The sequence below is a fragment of the Calidris pugnax genome, unplaced genomic scaffold (genome assembly GCF_001431845.1).
Source record: "Calidris pugnax isolate Ruff unplaced genomic scaffold, ASM143184v1 scaffold58, whole genome shotgun sequence".
Classification (NCBI taxonomy): Eukaryota; Metazoa; Chordata; class Aves; order Charadriiformes; family Scolopacidae; genus Calidris; species Calidris pugnax.
The window spans coordinates 885,417-908,013 of record NW_015090868.1 but is presented as its reverse complement, the minus strand read 5'-3'; the positions used below and the strand labels follow the sequence as shown (position 1 = coordinate 908,013).

At 42.1% G+C, this 22,597-nt stretch overlaps 1 protein-coding gene across 1 annotated transcript in view; it reads left to right on the top strand.

Annotated features, from left to right (window-relative positions):
* Positions 1 to 22,597, top strand: part of SCFD2 (sec1 family domain containing 2) — a 192,426-nt gene that overhangs the window by 66,355 nt on the left and 103,474 nt on the right. Inside the window, exon 5 of the mRNA XM_014945616.1 lies at positions 20,827 to 21,076. Coding sequence (XP_014801102.1) covers positions 20,827 to 21,076 — 250 coding nt within the window. The remainder of the gene's footprint in view (positions 1 to 20,826; positions 21,077 to 22,597) is intronic.

Here is a 22,597-nt window from a genome sequence, read left to right as displayed (position 1 = left end):
AGTCTATTAGCAGGATGCAAAAGTTCAGTATTTTGCTCTAACTTCACCCAGTTTTTGCAGTTACATGGAATGAAACTTTTTCTGTATGAGTTCAACCTGTGTAAGGCTATCAGTCTGAACTCCAAACGTCAGCATCTGCAAATGGTTTGGTTGCCTCTGTGAAATTAATTGTCCCCTAGTCTATCACTGTGTGCATTCATGTTTTGTCCATAGCCTGAGCAAGCTCTTTATTAGAAGTCATCACTACTGGAAACAGAATGAGTTCTTTAGTATCTGATGGGTGGACATAGAGAGGAAAAGACAAGCGTGAAGCGGTGTGCCCTTTTTTCATCCTGCTTCCCTTCTGTAAGTCAAAAGAGGACACGCAGTCCTAAGGCATCAGGAAAGCACTCTTGCTGGGCACTAGTTACCTTGGCCTTTTCCTGCAGATGCTGCTCATAGGAGCTTTATTTTCATAAAGGATGTGGAGACAGAGGATACCTTTAAATCTTTTAACTCTTGAATGTTTTCAGCAAGTAGCGGCACTGGAAGTGAATTTCTTAAAAATACAAAAGCTAAATGCTGCCTCACAGAGGGAGCAACATATTTCACGCAGATGGGCTCTCAAACGGCAATGGAAACAGCAACTCATGGATGACCAGGTGACCAGTTTTTCTGTCCTGAAGAACTAAAAATAATTTACATATTTTTGTTTTTAAAACATTTGCATGTCATCTTGGTGTGATTACTGGCACATGTTGTATTGATTCAACTTTATTGTCGCATTATTCTCTCGCATTCAAGGGCCACATGTGCTCCACATCTGGTGAACATTCAAAGGCCTTTTGAAAAACATCACCATGTTTTTGTTCTTAGAAATGGTTATGACAAATATCACGCTTTTGCATCTGCTTCTGCTATTGGTTGCAAACAGGATGCACTAGGCTGTGCCTACTGTCCAGTTACAAAACCACCAAAGAGAACATAATACATTTCCTGTTAACCAAAGTGATTAACTGCTTGACTGTTGGTCCTGGTTCCTTGCACCAGAAGGATCCTGAATCATAGTTCTGGTGAAATCACAGTGGACCATACTGGATGTGTTATCTTTTTATGGCTGCCTCCATTAGACTAGGCAATGTGGGGAAAAAAGGGACAGCAGGAAGAAAACCAATGCATTTTTAAGAATGAATAGGAACACTCATTTTATAGTTGCCTTTAAAACTCCTAGCGTAGTATTCAATGTCAAAAGCCACCAATAAACTACTACTTAAAACATTGTGGAAAAAGTGGAATGTTTTCCTACAGATCTGTCGGTACGGTTCTGGTTTGGTACGTTGCTGGATGCATTTTATAATGTGAGTGCATGACTATTTACCGTGCTTCGAGATGATGACGATGCATTTATGGTGTGAAGTGGTGTGAAGCGCACTCATTCTGAACACCATCTGTTTAGAATATACGGTTCCCCGTACCAAATCAGTTGCATGCAAAGGAGATTGCAGTGTGCTTTTCACACATTATTTATTATGTAGGGCAGAGTTAAAAATCATGATTAGCGTCTTCTTACATTTCACCCTTAGGTGCATATAATATAAAATCTCATTTGGAGGTACCTAAAGCCAAACTCAAACCTGAAACATGTTTAGTTGGGCTTAGAATGAAGGAGAAAATATTCTCCTGACTCAATAATGAACTTCATTTCTCTTTTGGGACTTGACTTCTGACACAGAGAGAAGGCCAAAATAAAAACCAGAGTGAGTGAGGGCCCCGACTTAAACCTGCTTTTAATTAAGCCTTGCAAAGAAGCTTTTCTGCTAAAACTCTCAGGTTGAAGAGTTCATGAAAAAAAAAACCTCCCTGTGGCTTATGAACAGCCAAAGTGGGGACATTCAAACACACATTTTTGAACAGTTTAAACCAGAAAAAAAAAATGCAAGTGAGAAAGTCCATATTATTTGCTTAACACAGTTTTTAGCAGGCCACTCCTTTCCCAGTTATCTTCCTTTTTTATTATTGAGTGTTTCGGTTTAAAACTTAATGCCGCTACAAGATGTTTTGATATTAGCAAACATGAAAAGTAAATTGCTTTGGTTTCCTCTTTTCCTAATTGCACATAAATCTGACCCAGTTCAGCTGGACGCAGTTACAGTGCGTCAGAAATGTAATACACATTTCCAATCAGAATCCTTGCGCCAAGGCAAAGGTCAAAGCAATTTTCTTGTTTGTTTGTTTTTAAAGGGATTAACTAAATGTACTTTTTACCACAAGGAAAATGATAGTGCCCATTGCTCAAGTATGGCTTTTAAATCCGCTTTTGAATGGGAGTAGACAATGCTGTCTGGAGCAGCAGCAGGGACCATTTCAGAAGTAAAGGTGGTGTGCTTTCCGTGCAAAGTGATGCTCGTTGGGCAAGACTTCTGCTAGATCGCTTACACTATCAACCCCAGACAAGAGCTTACACCACATTAAAATAAAGCTGTGGCTTCGGTGACAGGCTGTAAACAAAAAGGGGTGGGATACGGCTAATGGCAGCAGTATAGCGCTAAAGAAAAATAAATAATTCCCTTTTACTTGCAACTGGCAAAGGCCCAAATCCTGAAACATCATCAATCATCCTTGATGACTAGATGAGATCATAAACCGAATGAGGAAAAATAAACTTGAATTTAACTTAAATTGTGATTGGCACAGTAAAAATTAACTTTCACCCAAAAAAATGTTTTCTTCTTCCAAAACATTTCTAGTTGCCGCCCTTCCCAACTATTCCCCACCCGTTGCAGAATTTCCAAGTGCTCTTCATGGTTGGTAGATGTCATCCCTTATCCTTCCACGTCTGTTTCAGCATGTGCTTTTCGTTTCTTGTTGAGAAGCAAACTGCTTTTGCGTTTCTTCCCCAAAAACATTTTAAGTGTAGTCTTCATATAAATACTGAACATCATGTTATCCATAACCTCATAATTCACCAGTCTACCAGCTGAATAATGTAGCAGGCATGGAAGACTGAGCAGCAAAGGATGTTGTACAGACCAGGAGAGCCATTCTGACAAAAAAATCTGCTGGGGAAAAAACTTCCTGAGAAAAATACATGAAGTTTCTTTTTCAGTTCCTCATGCTTCTAGGGCTTATTATGAACAAAAGACACGCTCTAGGGAACAGTTATGTACTATCAGGAAAATTGACTTGATATTTGAATTTTCACAGCTGTTTATATTTTGCACCATGATTTTTTTACAAAGTTTCTGTATAATACCCCTTGAGAGAAAGGTTTGCTCCTCGTGAGCCGATAGCTTTAAATATAAAAGTTAAGTTCTGGAAAGTTAGAGACCTGGTAGAAATAATACTAAAATTTCACCAACACTATGAGGTCCTGAGGTTGTGAAGTCAGTTTTGGAGCTGGAAAATTACATCTTTACTTAAAAGGTAAAGTAGCGTGTCATGAATATTTCAGTCAAGCAACGATCATTACCAATTATATGAGAAAAATCAGACACATGAAGAATCAGTTTGACACTTTCTTTTGATAAGCAATAAACAAAAGAAATTATGTAGGTTTAGATCATTTGTTTAAAGGCACTGTTACATCTCTGCTGTTCATTGCACATACGAAGTAAGTTGAGAATATCAGTCGTGTTCTTAGGGGTCGAATTGATGCCAAACTGGCAGAGATTGAGTAGGAAGGGAGCTTGGGCTACCCCCTAACCTCTTGAGCTTTTGCATACTTACTTTATCAGTTGTGGAGATAAGGGTTTTTGCTTCACTGTGCTGTCAATCTGCTCCTTGCTCTAAGATGAAAATGCTGAATTTAATTATGTCGTGGCAGGCCTGGGTTCAGCCATCCCCTGTGATATCAGTGGTGTGAAGTGAACCTCTGCTGGAAATTAGCGTGTATTACTGATGAGCATTGGGAACAAACTACGTGAGTGATCTTTTTGATAGATACTGTGAGAGGTTTCTTTTTTCCCCCCTTAATTAAAAACAAAAAAGTCATAAATACGGACTTAGAATTGCTCTGGTTATGTATCATTGAAATGGTGGACTGGTCGTGCTGGTTATTTATTGATTTACGTAATAAGATTTTTGGGGGAAAGCTATTGTAGACTGAGTTAAATTTCAGTCAGCATATGACAATGCCATGGTATTTTATGTGGAGACAGCTTTGTAAGTTGAGAACTTGTGATTTTGGAGGAATGTCTTTCGAAGGCTCACTGCAGGTTGCAGCTTACAGTACCGGAGGGATGCAGCCAAAATAGTATTTTATAATTTTTTTTAATTTTTTTTTCCCCCATTACACATGTCAGTTTTTCTGGCTGCGTTGGCAGGAGGCTCAGTGTGCAGATAGACATTTATCCTTTTATACGTGATCACATTCATGCAATCATTCTTGCCAGAAAAGGGAGGGACTTAAGTACAGAGGATTTTGAGACACTCGGTGTAGACTTTGTGGACGTGGGGTTTTGACAGTAGTTTGTGAGACCCTCCCTAGTGGTCAGTGCACGAGTGTTTGGATGTGAGAGCTGTGGGCTTTGTGGCAGTGCCCTGTGTTATCAGGAGAGGAAAGGAAACACGGCTGCCATGCACTAGGGCCATACAGCTCTTCTAGGGCCACGGCGTCCCTTGAAAGGACCAATAGTAAAGGTTAAGCATAGCCTGTCATTCTGGGGTATTTTGTTTCAATTTCATTTTACTAACGTTACTACATACATTTCTCAATTGGTTTAGTACTGAGATTGAATAACCTTGTTTTCATGACACTTTTAGATGAGATTGGTGGCCAGTGAAACATGTGACCCAATTCAAGGAGGAGAACTAGTGGAGTGCTCCTTTAGGACCAGTTCTGGGTTCTTTTGCAGTTGGCTCAGTATTTGCTCGCCTGCACTGAAAAGAAGGGCTAAAAAAAGAAAAAGGCTGTGCTGTTTCTGAGGAGAGCTGCTTACTGCTCCAAAGCTAGGTCCACTCTTGCAAATCCCACTGATACCTCGAGCTCGGGATACAGGGCAAGTACGGACCTCCCAGTAGTGCCAAAAAATTCCAAAGTGAAGAAATTGCTTTTCCTCATTGGTTTGCTATTGCCATCATCGAAGTTGCCTGTGCTATGTGGTTTCCATATTCATAGTTGCAGCTTCAGAGCCTGTTCTAAATTTCATGGCCATCCTTGCACTTTTTGCAGAGAACAGCATGAAATACTGTTTTTTATTGCTCACCCTCATTCTTTTCCTGATATTTGGGTTATTGGTTGTTTGGTTGTTGTTCAGTTACTTTCTAGTTATTCTCAGGCTGAATATTTTTCTCTTTCTGCAAACTTTCCATTGCTCTGTGCCATTCAAGATGAGAATTTGTCCTTTTTACAAGGAATTTAATAGCTCCACATCAAAAGCTGGTAGGTCCATGTATTTTGAAGGATTTAGCATATAAGGGTATGTTCTGGAACATAGGAGAGTAGTGAGTGTAACCTTCAGGCATCTTCCATGAATTCAGCCTTTCAGATTAAATGTAAAATACGGTTGTTCCTGTAGTAATCTAGAAATTTAACAAGCTGGTTTTTGATACAAGCAGTAAGAATTAGGGGAAGCAGAGATTTTAGAAAATTTTATTTTGTTATAATTATTATTTTTTTGTAACAACAAATACATATTCCCCACATCCTTCCCAAAATGTTGCGAGTTTTAAATGATGACTAAAATAGTTAAATAATAATTCTTCTTGTTCCTTTCATATTCTGCTGGGAGTCGGGTACTGGGAAGAAAGATTCCAGGAGCTAGTTCTCCTGCAGGAAAGAGGAATACGGATCACCATTCTTGGTGTGTTTGTCCACTCAGTGGACTGGTTTGGGTGTCATGATCTGGCAAAGAAATTTATCTGGCTTCCCCAAGGGAAGTGAGAGCCATTGAAGACAGTGAATATAATCTAAGTAGCTTCATTTTCCTTTTCTAACGCTTCTGCCAAGGATCACCTAAGCCCTCACAAAAGTTCTGCTAAACAGAAGAAAACTGTTGCACTTAAGGTATACTTTTGCCTTTAGTGGCCAATGGAACATTTGTGCCGTATATTCACATCGTCTTTCATTTTGGACATGAAGTGTATAGCGACTTCTGTTTTTTCTTCGAGGAATTTGGTTTGTCAGAGAAGCATCTGGTTTATGTAAATGAGCATGGAATTCGGTCCGGGAGAAGACGATTGCAAAATAGTGTCTATGTGGCCCCTGCATCAGTCATTTTGTAAAAAGAAACGTTTATTAGTTCTAGAAATGCTTGTTCAGTGTTAATGAACGTGTTTTCCTCCTGCTAATTAACAAAAAATAGGGAAAAAAAAAAAAAGGAAAATAAGAGGAAGGAGCGTGTTCGCTTTAGCAGTGTAGGGGATTGTCGGGCTGTTGGATAATTGCCGCAGGAGGCTGAAGTTCAGCCCGGATCGGGTTTCCAGGCGGCGGCTCTGCTCCCTCCGCCGCTCCAACACTGCCACCTGCAGGGACCATCTCGGGAAGGGGCCACCACCATCCCCGCTCCTGGTTCCTGCCCTGTCATCTCCAGGCCCAGCCGCGCCATCCCCCATCCTGCCATCCCCCTGGTCCCGGCCCGACCATCTCCGATCCCACCATTCTCAACCTCGGCACCGCCATCCCTGGTCCCTGTCCCGCTGATCCCCGCCCGATCATCCTCGGCCTCTCCATCCCTGGTCCAGGTCCCTCCATCCTCGGCATTCCCGGTCCTGGCATTCCCGATCCTGGCCCCACCATCCCCTATCCCTGCCCTTCCACCCCTGGCATGGCCATCCCCTATCTCTGTCCCACCATCCCTAGTCCCAACCTCATCATCCCTGATCCCAACCCCACCATCCCCAGTCCCTACCCCACCGTCCCTGGTCCCAACCCCACCATCCCTGATCCCAACCCCACCATCCCCAGTCCCTACCCCACCGTCCCTGGTCCCAGCCCCACCATTCCCAATCTCTACCCCACCATCCCTGGTCCCAACCCCACCATCACCGGTCTCTACCCCACCATCCCTGGTCCCAACCCCACCATCACCGGTCTCTACCCCACCATCCCTGGTCCCAACCCCACCATCACCGGTCTCTACCCCACCATCCCTGGTCCCAACCCCACCAGCCCCAGTCCCACCATCTCCTGCCCAAACAGGGCAAAAATGCCAAAGCTTGTTTTATCTATCTATTTATTTATTTTTCTATCTATCTATTAATTTTTCAGTCTGGCTCTGAGCCGGTGGTGTGTTTTCCTAAAAAGATTTTGGTGGCATTTGTGTCGCGGGCTTTCTGACGTGGAAAAACAAATCGAACCCCCGCTTATCGCGTGAATCATTGTTCGAGTCAGCAGTAGTCCTCTTGTGTAAAAGCTGCCAGTAAAAGCCGGGAGGATGGGGATTAAACCTGGAGCACATTAAATTAGTTCCAGTCTATCCCGAGCAGGCTCGGCGCTGCTTGCTTAGGCAGGCAAAACGGAAACAGGCAGTTTATAACAAGGCTGGTTTAAAAACTGTGGGGTTCATTTGAAAAAGATTTATATCCCCCACTTATACAAACATTACAAACGTGGGCTGCAGGCAGGAGGCAAATCTTTATCGAAATCTCTTTAAGAGCTTTTTCATCGTGAATAAAACGGACAGCGTGTACTCTTGTTTGAAGATTCGCCAATATTTGTACAATAATCTTTTCTCGATGCTCTGACTAATTAAAATCCGGCTCAGGGTAGAACAGCGAGACCACCAGCCGGTAATTTGTTGGGATCTGACAAAAGTGGCGAGGACCGAGGTGTCGGAGGGAAATTATTTGGAGGCAGGAGAAAAGATTGTCCCGAGACTGGTTTAGGTTTTCTGTCGTGCTTATTAAACAAACAAACAAACAAAAAAGTGACATTTTAAAGAGAAAACAACTTTGCCTAGGTTTATCTGAATCCACCTTCCTTCCCTGGTGCTGCTGGTCTTAAACAGCGTAGAAATGTTGTGGGGTTGGTGATCTTTGCTGGGGCTGCAGCTCTGTCTGCTGGGAAGGTCGGAATGTTTGCTCCAGGAAAACTCAAAGCAGTCTGGGATGTGAGGGTCCCAGCTGACGGCTGGGGTAGCTTCTCGGATTGTACCATTTGGGGGTAACCTAATTGTGATGATGTTATTTTGGAAGTTTGTTTGTAGAAAGATTAAGCACATATGAGTGCAGTAAACCCCCCTGTTTTTACTTTTAGTATTAACGTACAATTTTATTTCTCGCTGTTGCAATACCATTTTACTTTGTTTATTTAAGGTACATGTTATAAAGAGTTGTCCAGGTCCTGGATTTAACAGAAAGTGCTTTTCATATTTCATTTTGATGTTAATAAACAGTGTCTAAAAGAGCTTTGTAATACTATTCTTCCTTTCAAAGTGGGATCCAAGTCTCAGATAAATGACTTAAAGTATTTTGTGAGTTGTAATATATAACCAAGATCCTCTGGATTCTCTTATTCAAACTATGGTTTCTCATACCTCTTCTTTTTTGTTGCCGTGGTGTCTCCATACGGAATATCACTTATGCCCCAAACATCTCATTCTCGTGTCCTGAGAGCAGACGGACAGGCAGCTATTTAGAAAAGCAGGAGCTCTCTGTGCTGTGGAGGGGGTGAAGAATTTTCTGGTCTTTGCCAAAAAAAAAATTAGTATTTTTCTACTGTGATAGTGGTATGCGTGCGCTGCAGTAGAAGCAGTAGAGGTTGGAAGCACTCCCACCTGAGGTGTGGGGAGCCAGATAAGATGAATAGAAATGATATCAAAGTGCTATATTTTCTCTCTTGCAAGAGGGACTGTGAAGTAGATAGACATACCCATCCTGGCTTTTGAAAAAGAAGCCAATTAATACTGAGCTCCATCCCGTGACAGCTTGAATGCTATTGATGCTCCAATTAAAGAGGCTACAGCAGGCTCAGAATGTGCCTCTGCGCTACTGGCACCAGCCTGCCATGACTTGCCATCTATGTGGGGGCTGCAAAGGGAATTATTTGCTGCACTGAATGTTATTACTCATCCCTGGGACTCAGAATCAGCCCATCGGAGCGCCTGAATTAAGGCTTGGCAGCGTGAGGAAGCTGCCACTGCTCACAGGTGGAGGGAAGCAAGAAGCTGACAGTTGGACGTGGAGGTGGGCATCGGTCTCCAGGCTCAGTCTGGTGCCTGGGCACTGGGTCATGCCCCCTTTCTGTCCTACCAACAAGCACAATGGGGAAAGAGAAAATATCTTGGTACCTCACCGTCTGGCATGTACAACTGAGGTGTGTGGGGGGGGTGTTTTGGTTTTTTTTTAACATCGCACGTACAACCAACTTTTTTTTCCCCTGTTGCTGAATTGCAAGTGTTATAACTCAGCACATTTTAATATTCTTCTGTTAGGATTTTAAAAAATAGTCAATATCAACGTAGCTTAGGAAATGTCTGGGCTTATCTTTAAGGCTGGAGGTTTGGTTTTTTTCCTAGTTAAAATGGCATGGAATATACATTTCCCCAGATTTTCAGAGTGAAACTTGAACATAAGAAATCCTTTCTGCATGAAGCAACTAGGAAACATATATGAAAGTAACTGAAAACTTCTGAAGTCCTTAAATGTTTGGAATGACATGCATGATTTAAGTGTTTTTAGATATTGGGACCAGATGTCCTGTGCTCCAGTCAGCTCCCTTTGCACAAATGTGATATCACGAGGGATACTTACGCTGACTCAGGCGTTCGGCTGAGTGGGAGGGAAATCCCAGGGGGACAGAAAGCCGGGATTGTTTTTCTAGTTGTAGCTCGTGCCGGACAAACGGACGGGGAGGAGGAGTGGCAGGAGCGATCCCTGGCAGCTGGGATGCCCTCATATGGCCCTTGCAGCTGGTGGTGGGAGAGCAGCCTGACATCTTCTCCATCCAGAGCAAGGAGCCAGCTGCAAAACCACCGCCAGTGCCACCCAGCACGGATGGGAGTGCTGAAGGGAGCTGAAGGAGGAGAGGACTTGTTGCATGCCAGCTGCGGGAAGGGCATGTAGCCCAAGGGACATGCCCAACCGTTACCCTCTGAAGGGAGCTGAAGGAGGAGAGGACTTGTTGTATGCCAGCTGCGGGAAGGGCATGTAGGCCAAGGGACAGGGAGCATCATGACTGAGAAGCAGGTGTTGGATGTCTGTTGGATGTCAGTTGGATGTCTGAACCAACTAGACAGTTGGATACTGCCTAATAACTGGTGTCCTAAAAGGTCGTTATACCCCCATGCACGGGGGTGTCCAACCCAGGGCCTGTGATCTGTTCGCCACCCTGTGTGAATACCAGCGTAGAGGGTTGCCCAGAGAAGCTGTGGATGCCCCTTTCCTGGAAGCGTTGAAGGCCAGGCTGGATGGGGCTTCAAGCAATCTGGTCTAGTGAGAGGTGTTCCTGCCTATGGCAGGGTTGGACTAGTGAGAGGTGTTCCTGCCCAGGGCAGGGTTGGAATGGGTTGGAACTCGATGATCTTTAAGGTCCCTTCCAACCCAAACCATTCTATGATTCCTGCTCGGTTAAGGAGCTGAAGGAGCAGCTCTTAGGCTCTGGGTTTAAACTGTTCTTGATGAGAAAACTGTTACCCTCTAGAGCAGGAAAATGTTTCCAGGTGGTGAGAAGATTAATAGAAATAGAAAGATTAATAGAATGGGATTTCAGAAGTTTTTCACCGTAGCATTATCACAGTGGAAAAATAATTGTCATTTTGCCTATGACTGTTTTTCACCTGATGTTTTGTTAGATAGATGATCAGTAGTCTTTGCGGCTGCAGTTCTTGCATGCTTGTAGTGGAAAAAGAATACATCTTTTATTTTGAAGTATCACTGTTGCTTCTGCCATCCGCTGCTCTCTGAAAGATATTAACTTGATTGGTTTTTAGTGGCAATGGAAAACTTGACAGGAAAATTAAGGTTTTAACCTGATACATTTCATAGGGTGAAATGAGGTATAGTTGTATAATTAAGCTTGTTTTATTCTTCCCTGCCTGGAAAAGGGAAGGAAAATGTTCCTCCTTGTGCAAATCGTGCCGCAGCGAGCATCCTCCAGTGAAGATGTCCCGTCAGTGAAAGATTCCTTCCACGCACAAGAATGGATGAGGGGCTCCCGAGTTACAAACTTACTCATGCGTGTGACATCTGCCTTTAATCACCATGAAAGCCCGAATCCTGTTTAAAGCATGGTGAGCCTTGTACAAGGGCTAGAAATGTCAGTAGTCTATTGTGATAACATTTACTGTACTGATTAACAGCCGTGGTGCTCTGCAGTGGACTGATAATCTGCCTTCGCATGTCTTTGTGTTGCCGTTCTGTCTCCTTCCTGTGGTTCCAGCCGGGACTGTGGGCAGAGCAGTGGGATCTTCTCCTCTGCAAACCTCCCATGTCTATATATTTTTGCTTTGTGGTTTATGTCATGTATTATGTCTTCGTCTGTCTCCATACTGAGGTATAAAATATTTTAAAGACAATGCAAAGCATTTCCAAGTTAGCTACTGTATAAATTCATATCTGTAAAATTCAGTAATGTGGTCCAGCATCTAGTCTCGTGTGACTACCTCATGCAAGTTGATGTTTCAAATGGCTTCCAGGTTTCTTGACTTGTAGGAGTTACAATTGCTAGTGTTTTGGTAAATTCCAGCAGTTTTTGGCATGTATGTTCATCATAGTGGTAGATTTTCACTAAGATTTTTGGCCTTTCTGTTAAGAAAAACAGCAAAAGAGAAGGGATAAGGAGAGAGCATGCTGCAGTGCTCAGATCTGCTGTCATTTCCATCGAATTTGTCATCAAAAAGTTGAGTCTCAGGGATACTGTGAAATGAGGTTTGGTTTGGTCATAATAGTACCCTTATTTGGCATATTTTACATAACAGTATAATCTCTAAGCATCACTAAAAGCTTTCAGGTATAAGTTTGGCCCTAACTTACTTGGAATCATGATTTGTGTGATGCTTTGGTGCAAACTGGCATAGGTGCTTGAGGCAATGTGTGATAGATGTCCTGGTTGTCTGTTATTATCAAACTTCTAGGGGCAGAAGTTGACTGGATTTGTTTAAAAACGTTCAATGGTGAGGTAACACACTTAAACACAAAAAGCCAATAGCAACAAGAAAACAAATTTCTTCCAAATGAACCCAAGCAGTTGTGTGGGCTCCAAACTCCTTTTGTTTTTCACCCATTAGGACTTCTTTTCCCATTTTACCCTTGTCCCAGGCCATCTCATTTTTTCCTTTCTGGTACCGGTGTCCACCATGGACTGACCCATCACCAGAAGTCTGGAGGGTTCCTTGCAGCCCTGAGGAGTTTCTGGAACGTCTGCTGTTAGATTGATGTAGGGGTGGAGGATGATGCATAGAACAAAGGGCTGAAAGAAGAAGTGCCTCAAAAGGCAAGAATGTGGAGGAAAAGGCACAAGATGGGGTTGTTTTGACTGTCAGTCTCCTTTTATACTTACTGCTGTGTGCCAGCCCTCACAGCATGCCCAGTATTTCAATATGTATTACCTTTATCCTTTCTGCTATTTCTGAAATATTTTTTCCCTCACAGTTCACAATTCTTTTCACTCCAATTAAGCGCTGTGCCAAAGCCTTTATGGTTTTATTCACCAGATGCATTTTATGCATAGTGTTTTATTGCGTGAGACCACTGAGTTCGTGCTTTCTGCTTGTTTTCTGTCCTTTCACCCTCCAAATTCTTACTGAAATATGCATGCCGCTGAGAGCATCTCCAATAATTTGAGAATTGGAAAAATCATGGTTTCAACTTTCCTTGTTTCTCCTGTGCCTTTCTTGACTAGATTCAGGAGCTGTCTCGTACTCTGAAATTTTCTTCTGTCCGAAGAGACGTACATAAACTGTTGTTCTCCCCCTTGATAAGCCAACTATCTCACTCTGAAGAAATTTACTCTTTAGTTGTTTTGTGACTCTCTCTAACATTATGTCTAGTTTTCCACAGCTTCTTAGAAATGTGGACGCTGGAACTGGGCGTGATGTGTTGGAATTAATCCTGACAGGGCCACATACTGCAGGAAACCTGCTCCCCTGCTTCTTTCCCCTGGACGCTGTATTTTGTAGTTCGTATTGGTCCTCTTGCCGTGTCCTTGAGGTAAACATGTCCATTCTGGATTGCATCAAAAATGTAGCTGAGCTAGTTTGCTTTGTCTAACCATACTCAAAAGCAGCTGCCTACAGAAGATCAAGAGAAGAGGACAAGGTTATATGATACTCTCCCAGCTCCAACCTTTTTGAGTTCTGGAACAGATGTGGTTTCTCTGTATTTACTAATATTTGATGGAATTTTTTCCCCCTGTGAATTTTCCCATCAGTTTTATGAACCCAAGTAAGAATGTAGCAGCACAACAACCTTTGGCAAGGAGTCCCACATCTGAGAAAATCGCATGAAGAGCTACCTCAGTTTGATTTGCTGTCTTAACTGGCTCTTACCAGCTTCGTTTATTGCCCCTTAGTTCTTGTGTTGGGGCAGAGAGTGAGCAATCAATCCCTACCTGCCTTCTCTAGTCCACTCAAGAGATTTTAGACCTTTTATCCCCTTTGGGTCATCTCTTTTTCCAGCCTGAAGGGTTATAGCTTGTGGTCTAAGCAGGGTTTCACGTCCTATCCTTTGTCCGGAATATCTCTCAAATCTTTTTCAGTAACCATCTCCCAGGATAGAATTCCCTCCTTCTGCAGGTATGGTCTGCACTATTGAAGGACTGATTTGTTGTAGTGTATTTGTCTTGATTTATACCCCTTTTATTTGTTTTCTGTCCCCGTGGATTCTTAATCTTTGCTTTGTAGTGGCTGAACGCTTTCCATTGTTCTTCTCAAAGCTGATGTTTTAACCTCCTAGGATATTATGTTATCCCTGTGCCCTTTTCTCAGTTTTGAACCCCTACCATCTTCTGGTATTTTCCCCAATATCCTAAGGCTTATAAAAACAACCAACCTCAAAAAACAACACAAAAAATCCTGACATGTGCAGCACCAAGATCTTTCTCCGATACATGTTTTATCTTGACTGTGCCTGTACTCCTTTTTTCATTCTTCTGACACCGTTTTTGCCCCGCTGATTCATGTTTTTCCCGAGCCCGTCTGTAGAAGCCATCACAGCTAAAAGCTTTTGACTGAGTAGGTTGGAAGTACTCCCTTTTTAACTTGCTGATGAGTCTCTCATGTCAGACATGTGGTGATTTAAGTAAAATTGTCCTTATCCTTGCAGAGCTTTGTCTAATAAAATCCAGACTTATTAAATATCCTTTTTTTTCAATATGCTGTTGCTGCGGAGCCCCTGTGAACCCATTAAAATATCTTAACACAGCTGTACACTTAGATGGTTTCCAAAGAGAGAGGGAAAAACTGGACTGTATGATGTAATGATCCATCACCAGACAGGATAACTCAGTGGGATGAGGTGATTTCTGTGCTGTGGAAGATTAGATATCAGTGGGTTTATTAGAAGCTTTTGGGATGGCATTTAAATTTTCTCAAAATGTATGGTTAAGTCTTGCAGTTCTGAGACAGTAACTGAATCTGCCTCTGGTAACACAAGAAACAAAAATAAGAAGTTGCAAGATGATTGAAAACAGGAAATTGTTGTCAAACAACCATGGTGCTCAGTAAACACAGGAGAAAAGTGATAAGTTGAAATCTTAATTATGTTGTTCAAAATATAATTTTTTTTATGTCCTAAGGAAGTTAGGTAAAAGAAAAATACTGGAATACGCTACTTTGGCTATGGGTTGTAGGTGGAATCCAATTGCTTAGGTCATGATCATGGGCTAGGGAGTTACTGGCTGAAAGAACTGTCCTGGGCTTTGCTTTTGTTTTGGTTTTAGAAATGATAGGGCTTGAACAGCTTGTTTAAAATATTTTTGTTGTTATCACATATTAGCTGTTAAGTGTCAGTGGCGTGTTTTTGGAATTATACAAGACACATGTTAAAAAAAAAATTATCTCTGACCAGAAGAGCTTACAAATGTTGCGCTTTTTAAAAGCTTTGTGTTGTAAGTTAATGTTTCCTTGCCTTTGACTCATTGTCAGTGTGTTTCACAGTAAGTGCTAACATCCAGCATAGATATTCAGCAGGTATAAATTGGCAAAGACCTGTTGATGTCTGCAGTGTTGACTGATAGACACCAATTAAGAATCTGGCCGTATGACTGTGTATTGAAGAAGTCATCCAAAGAGCAGGTGATTATTTATGTAATTTTCTTTTATATCTCTTGGCAACCTTAAACTCTAGTCCATGTAGGCTTCACGCCAGCGCTGTTGCCTAAGGAATCGGTCCAATCCTTGGCCTTCATGGCTAACGTAAGTGCTTCTGTGGCCAAGCAGTAAACCCAAGCAGAGAACCAGTCTGCTTGAAATGATTTGTTTTAATGCACAGTCACAGGAACATTTCAGCCGGCGCAGAAGCAAGAGCCTGCTGTGGTGGGCAGGAGGCAAGAATGAAGGCCAACTGGGAGAGCATGCACGTAGGATGAGTCTGAATCTGTGTCTTTGACAGCACGAGCCAGGTTAAAAATAGCTTTTGAAAAGCTTGCTCGTTTTCTTTTATTTGCTTTTTATTTGTTTACGGTAGAATTTTAAGACTCTGTCTACAAAGTCATCCTGGAAATTGTCTCTACAGTTTTGAGAATACGGTTCCTGGGGCGATGTTCAGGGTGAGTGATAAACACAGAAAAGGAGACAGGAGACAGAATTGGCTCCATAGGGAAATTTCATTAAAGACAGTGGAGTCATTAAGAGTAATGACAGGGGAGACAGGTCCTAGATGCTTTTACTGTTTCCTGTGTCTCTCACTAGCACTTTAGTTCTCCACTATTTTCTTATTACATGTATTCTTGGGGGATTTCTGTATCGTCTGTCCATTGAATAGACAGACACTACCATTAAAGAGAGGAAGATGCAAGTCTCTTGGTACTGACTGGGGCAACTCATAAACCTGTTTTGCTCCCCAACAAAAGGCAACTCTTATCTTTAATGACTTTTTTTTTTTTTTTTTCCCCACTGGAGGCAGCCATTTACTGCCAGCATCTCACACCTCCACTCTCAAGCTGCTGTGAGTTTGCTGGATGCTTCATCTGCTTTCCCCTAAGGCTAAAATTCTCTCCTTCCCCCTGCAAGGCAAAGCTTTGTCAACCCTCCCCAGCTGGAAACATCAGTTTGAGCCTAAAACTTCTCTGGCATCCAAACTCACTTCCTGCAAAAGGAAGTGTACAGACAGTGGACTTTAGTTATCAAAATTATTTCATCCTCTTCTTAACTAGCCTGCCTGAATAATTGGATGCTATATATTTTAATGCTGACAGATTGAGGGGTTTCCTTAATGGTGAGACTGTAGTACTTCAAAAGCCATCATTTTCTTGTCTTATATTTTGGGTTGGTTGTTCTTCAATCATACCCTACAGATACGTAAAGAGAAGACAAAGAGAAGGTACATTTTTATCAAAACCTGCCCAAGTCAAGAATTATAATGATTTCTAAAGCTTCACATAGAAAAACATCGTAAGACCATACTTATTTATTGTGTAAAATCACTACTCACCAATAAGCCATTTCATGAAAACTAAATACATGAAATGCTTGTTTTGCTGGGAGTAGAGAGTTCAGACATCTTCTCACCCATATGGAAGTTACGTGCAATCAACCCCAAATCTCAGGTGGCCAAACAGTGTAAAACAGCGAGTCTCAGGACTGCAGCATTTGATTTATGGGCAGCTGAGCACCACAGGCAGTGAAGGCTCCTCCTTAGTTTGGCAGCGCCTCGCATTTTTTGCTACGATGACTACTGCTGCAGAGATCTGTTGCCATCAAAGGGCCCAAGCTGGTTTTGCATATCCATGGGGTCCTCCCTCGGTGCCATTGTCACTTTTAGCAGCCAGAATATTCTGCCTTTGTCTGGATAGGGGGAAGCTAATGCGCTACCTGGCATATCACGACGCATAAAATGCCAAATCCAGGTAAAAAATGACAAATCAAATAAAGCAACATCGGAAAGCTGCTTATTCCACAGCTCATGAATCCTCTTTTCCCACCTAAGTTGTCAATTAAAGCAGCTTCTATTAAATAGAGCAGTCCAGGACTGTGGGGCAGCAAATGCCCCAAGGGCTTGTGAGTTTCCAGTGGTCTTTCTGCTGGTTTTACCTGCAGCTGGGTTTTGGGGTTGGTTTTTAGTTTTGTTTATTCCCAATGAAATTCCTCACTGTTTTAAAGCTGTGTGGTTCCCATTCCAAAAAGTTCTGTTAACTCATGCGACCTCTGAAGGAATTAAACATGTTTTGCTTCCTAAACGGAAAGCCGCTAGAATATTTACATAGTGAAGTAGTCTCTTAAGATTTATCTCCTCCTTCCTCCTGGATTTTAAAAGAAAATAAATTCCACTTGCTTGAAGTTGATTTTTGCTTTAATATTTTTAATGATGTGTTGAGGACAGTGGGCTGGAAGAGCAGGGATTACAGTGCTCAGTTCTCTTCTCAATTTTGTCAGGGACACGTGTTAATTCAAGTAAACTCTGACCCTCCTCTCCTGTTCCTCCCCAGCACACGCTGTTTTCTATTGTGTAAAAGATGTCTCAAGATATGTAAGGCTTTAGACTCTTACAGGTTTATTTAATACTGAAAATAATGCCTTTCGCAGAAATGCAAAACATTTTTTCATGGGTTTATTACACTTCCTTTTAATTCCTGTAGATCCTTTAAATCACGTTTAAATTGTCACTTTTGAAGCACAATATCATGTTTAGTGTTTAAAAACTGCAAAAATTATTTTTGTACTTTCTTCACTATCCTCCCATCTGCCAAAACTCGGGCCTTTTGCAAAAATCAGCAAATTGACGTCAGCGCGTTTACCCTTAGGGATAGTAAATTATTGCACAGCTTAAGTTATAAAAATAAATAACTAAGGAGGGTGGAGAAAAGAGATGGAAAACAACAAAAATCTATCACAAACTCTCCCTGGATTGTGAAGAATATATGATTATAGCATTAAAATGTCCAAACAATGCAACCGAGCAGAAGGCGTTAGAGCTTGGGCCTTAACTGGCTCTGCATTAAGCAGCGTTAATGTTTTTATACAGCCTTTGGAAAGCTCAGAATTGACCTGTTTTTATTATTTTTATTGGCTCCCTTGATGATAGACAAATGGGGCTAACCTGAGGCCAACACAACCAGCAGGAAATTTGGGTCATGGGTAGTTACATTTTTAAAACTTGTGTTTTAGGGTTGTTCAATCAGGGTAATTGATTGATTGTTAGGCGGTGCAGGGAGCCCCTAAATCATCAGAGGTGGCCAGGTAATGACAATCTGCCAGTGGATTTTGTTTGAGGCAAATTTCCCAGCTCCCTGCGGAGCCGTGCTCTGCAATGAGGCTGAGAGTCCGTTTTTTTTTTTCATACACTCTCCAGTCCAACTGGCCTGTTTGGACAAAATAGCCTCTGAAACTTGGCAGTTCCATTTGAAGTCCTCTGTAGTGCCATTTCCCAAGAGATAAGGGAAAAACATTCCAGAGAAGTTCATACCCCAGAAAGACCCTACGTGTGTTCTGAAGTTAACGGTTTATTATAGCTCTCTAATTTTTTTTTTTTCTCTTTCATTTTTACTTTGAAGATAAGAGGTGGCAATTGTTGCTTCAAGTTGTTGAGTTCTAGCCCGCCCTACAGTAAATCATCCTGAAAGTTTAGACCAATTTTTTTTTAATCATGTATGTTTGAAAGTTTGCCAGAGATGCTGTACACGTGTACTTTCCGGAGCTGCTATCCTCAAGCAGGAGCTGTTGACCCTTATGTTTTATACGACCATATGCATCCCCAGTGCTCCATGCATTTGGATAATTTGTGCATGCAAAATAGAGGTTTTTCAAGAGCACATCTTTGGTGTTGTAGGATCACGAGTGACATATTTAGAGATGGGGTCACGTAGAGAGTTTGTGTGTTGGGAGGGGGAAATAGATGACGTGCCAGTAGATGGTAGATGATGTTCAGAGATAGGGCTTGACTATCCCTAAAAGTGAATTCAGATTTTTATAGATTGAAGTTTGTCATCTGTTCCAGAATAACTCCACATGTAGGTTAATCTTTGGTTCTTAGATTTTTAGGACCGAATAGGCTTTTGTTCATTGCAGGTGGCTTCCTCCTGGTAGCTGCATACCTCTGAATTCCTTGAAGTTCTGTCTTTTTCCATTTTAGGATCTGGATGATCTCATATTTATTGTGCTGGCGTACAGATGAGAATTTCTTTGTGTCACTTTTCAGGGAAGAGAGCAGGTAATACTTAACAGAGGCAGGGCTGAGTTGAAATTTGGGAACCAACAGCCTTGTCTTGAGGGTGGCCCAGCTGCCAGCGTATGCCAGACCAGCACCAAAGACCACGGACTTGCTTCCCAGGTGGAGCAGTGCCTGGACTTGCTGTGCATGGGATGTGATGCCCAAACACACACCGTGCCAACCCCTCTCAGATTTCTAAATGTTCCTTCTTGGCTCCCACGTGCTTTTAACCACTGTAGCTTTGTAATTTACTGCTTCAAGTCCACAGTGTGCGCTTACTGTTAGGTCTAGCGTGTGGGCAGTTAGAAAATTCTTCTCCAAGGTATGTGTTCGAATAGGAACATAACATCTGACCACATTAAAGTCCCTTGAAAGATGGGTCCATGGCAAAACTGGTATGTGAGGAGCAGGGTGGGGCCCAAAGTCCACAGAAGTGTTGTTTCCTATAGCACAGGCTGGAAAAAAGTTGCTTGAGAGCTTGAGTAATTCGTGCTTGCTTTATGGTCGTGATCTGTAGTGGATCAGTGTAGGTATAAAAATTACAGTTCACGAGATGCTTGTTAATATTTATGAGGTTGTCAAACAACTGAAACAAAATAGAACCAAAACCAAGACGCCCTGAAGTGTCGTACAGAGTATGCCAGGAGATGAAACTTTCAGTTTCCGTGTTCCTAAAGATAGAATCTGAAATCCCTGCCCAGGTTTCAGAAAAAAAATACTCAGTTGGCAGAAGACCTCGGAATTAAAGTAATGCAGTTAAAAGCAGTGATAAACCTAATTGCATGATCTTGTTATTGTAGAAAACTGTGTCTCTTTCTGGTTTGTTTGCTCTGTATTTTATTTACTTATTGTGAATCTATTTAGAGGGTATATTATTGGCTGTGGTGCCTACTTACCATGACTGTTTGAAGTTACTGTAGTAACAACCAAGAATTAATGTCTGCAGGCTTGACTCTGTGGACTACGAGGGATTTGATGTTGCGCTGTACGCTAGGAATTGACCCACAGGTTTTCACAGGGAGCTGTTTGGTCACAGGGCAAGTGACGCTGGTCACTTAAACCACACACTTCACAGATGGTTCCTTCTGTTTCTAATTTTTTTGGGTGTCTGACCTGAAAGCATTGGGTCAGGTTTGCAGATGTGCTGAGAGCTCACAACAGCAACTGAAGTCAATGGAAGCTGGGCTTTGAGCTCCCTGCTCAAGTACAAAATCAGGCCCAAGGAGAAGGACCAGAGCTTAGAGGATGTGTTTGACCTTGTGTTTTGTACCATTTTTACCAATACTGCAAACATTGGTGCTCCCATCCTCACATCTTACTGGTACATGGAGAAGATCTAATCATCAACCTTTTCAAGTGCTAAGAGGCTGCTGTCCTGAGCACCTAGGAAAAAACTTGTAGGAAACTAATAAATTTGCTGTCTGAGCAGCAAATACGTCACAGGACGATGTGCTGACAAATGAGAATGCAAATATTGGACAATGTTTCATTAAATGAGCACTTATACTATGAGAAATAATAACTTGTGGATGCCAGCAGGAGTATGTCTGGTGGCTGATAAGCACTACGGGGGCAATCTGACGTGATCTTCCCTCTGTTTTTCAGACTATTGGCGAGTCAGACATGCCCAGTGTTTTGAACCAGTTATTGCCAATGATCAAGTCTTACAACGAGAGGACAAAAGATGATTATACCTGCGAGGACTTCCTTATCTTGCTGGTATACATGTATTCTGTGGTCGGAGAAATCAAAAGTGGAAAAGAGCTGGAGGCAGCTGAAGAAGAGGTGAAAAAGGCCCTCGTCAAGGCCATTTGCGATGAGCCGGAGCCACCTCCTGTGTTGAGGAAAATAACAGGTAAGATTCTGCTTGCGCAGTGAGAAACTGGATGGTTGTGAATGCGGGAACTGGGAGAAACATATAAAAGAGGCTTGACTCGTCTGTGGTGCTGAGGGTACATGAGTAAGCACAAGGATTTCCTGTAGGTTTGTTCCATCTCCCATGTTTGTGTATGCCAAATGCTGACAGGCTGTTCTTGAATAGTGCTGAGTCTGATGAAAGCTCTACAAGTTGTTCTTTTTGTTCAAGGTTTGCTAAGTTGGTGTGTTTTCATAAGGTAAGCTTTTCCACAGTTTCTTTCATTGATCAGTGTAAAGTTGACCCTGGGAAGTCAAAATTAATCCTGGAAACATGTTCAGTGAACCACAGTTGTTTTGTGAATGCAAGGAGCTGGCCTGTCTGGCATGAAAGAAGAAATGTGTCTAAAACCAACATTGAGCTTTTTGCTGAAACGACATGAACATTAGCCTTTAAAAATAGCACGCTAAGCCTTTTTTTAGATGAGCACTCATAGAGCAGAAAAGCCCTAACTTCTTGCTGCTGCTGTCACATTTAAAACAAAACAAAAAATTTGTTAAAAACCTTTAATTAAAATGAATGAACTATGGCTCAAGGGTGGTGTATCTGAATGGCAGAAGAGATCTTTCTTGCTGGTGTCACTTTTCTTAATACTATCTAATAGAGAGCAGGTCGTTGACCCAGGTCACCTTTGAGGTAGGGAGCATATGAACATAAAGCAAAATGTTGTGAGGAGCTGACAGCTGAGAGCCTTTGCCAAGAATGGGCCTAAGTGGAGAGTCTCAAGGGCGGTGGAGTAATTCTGCTCTTGGTTATTCTGGTATTATTATTCCCTGTAGATGCTTCTGCTTCAAAATATTGGTGTGGTCTGACCGGTCTGCTCTTGCTTTGAGTGTAAAATAGTTTAATGGTTAAAAGACACTTACTGCAGAAATGGGCATGTTCAGTCATATTTGCACTGTGCTGTTATTTTAATGCTCCTGGCCATGGGACCCGCAGAGTTCCAGGCTTCTTGTAGACTTTACTCTTCTGTTTTACAGTATGTACCACACATCTTGTCCACTATATGGTGCTTCCCTCACAACTTCAGTGGTGTCTCCTACTTGATACGGTGCAGTGATTTCTAAATCTCCATTTTCATATTTTGCATTTTATTCTGTAATTCACAGCGTTTTGGATCACAGTTTTATCAATTTCCCTTTGTTGTGCCTGACATAAGTATGGGAAGATCTGAAATCTCTCAAACTTCAGTCAAGTACCAAAGAGGAGCTGCACTCCTGTGTACATAGATGCTTCCCTTGTTGCTCTCTGTGCTCTTAGGCTATGTAGTTGCAAGCATAGGTGGAGATCAAAATAGACATTGTGATTGTCTTATGTTCCATAACCTGTCAGTAATTCCACAGATTTTAGAAATACACTTGTATGCTTGATCTCCAGTATGTGCATATTTCCTAAGTAAAAGTGAGTATCTGGGTGTTTGCTCTCGACTTCTGGGCAGGTGAATGGAAGTTTCGGTACAAA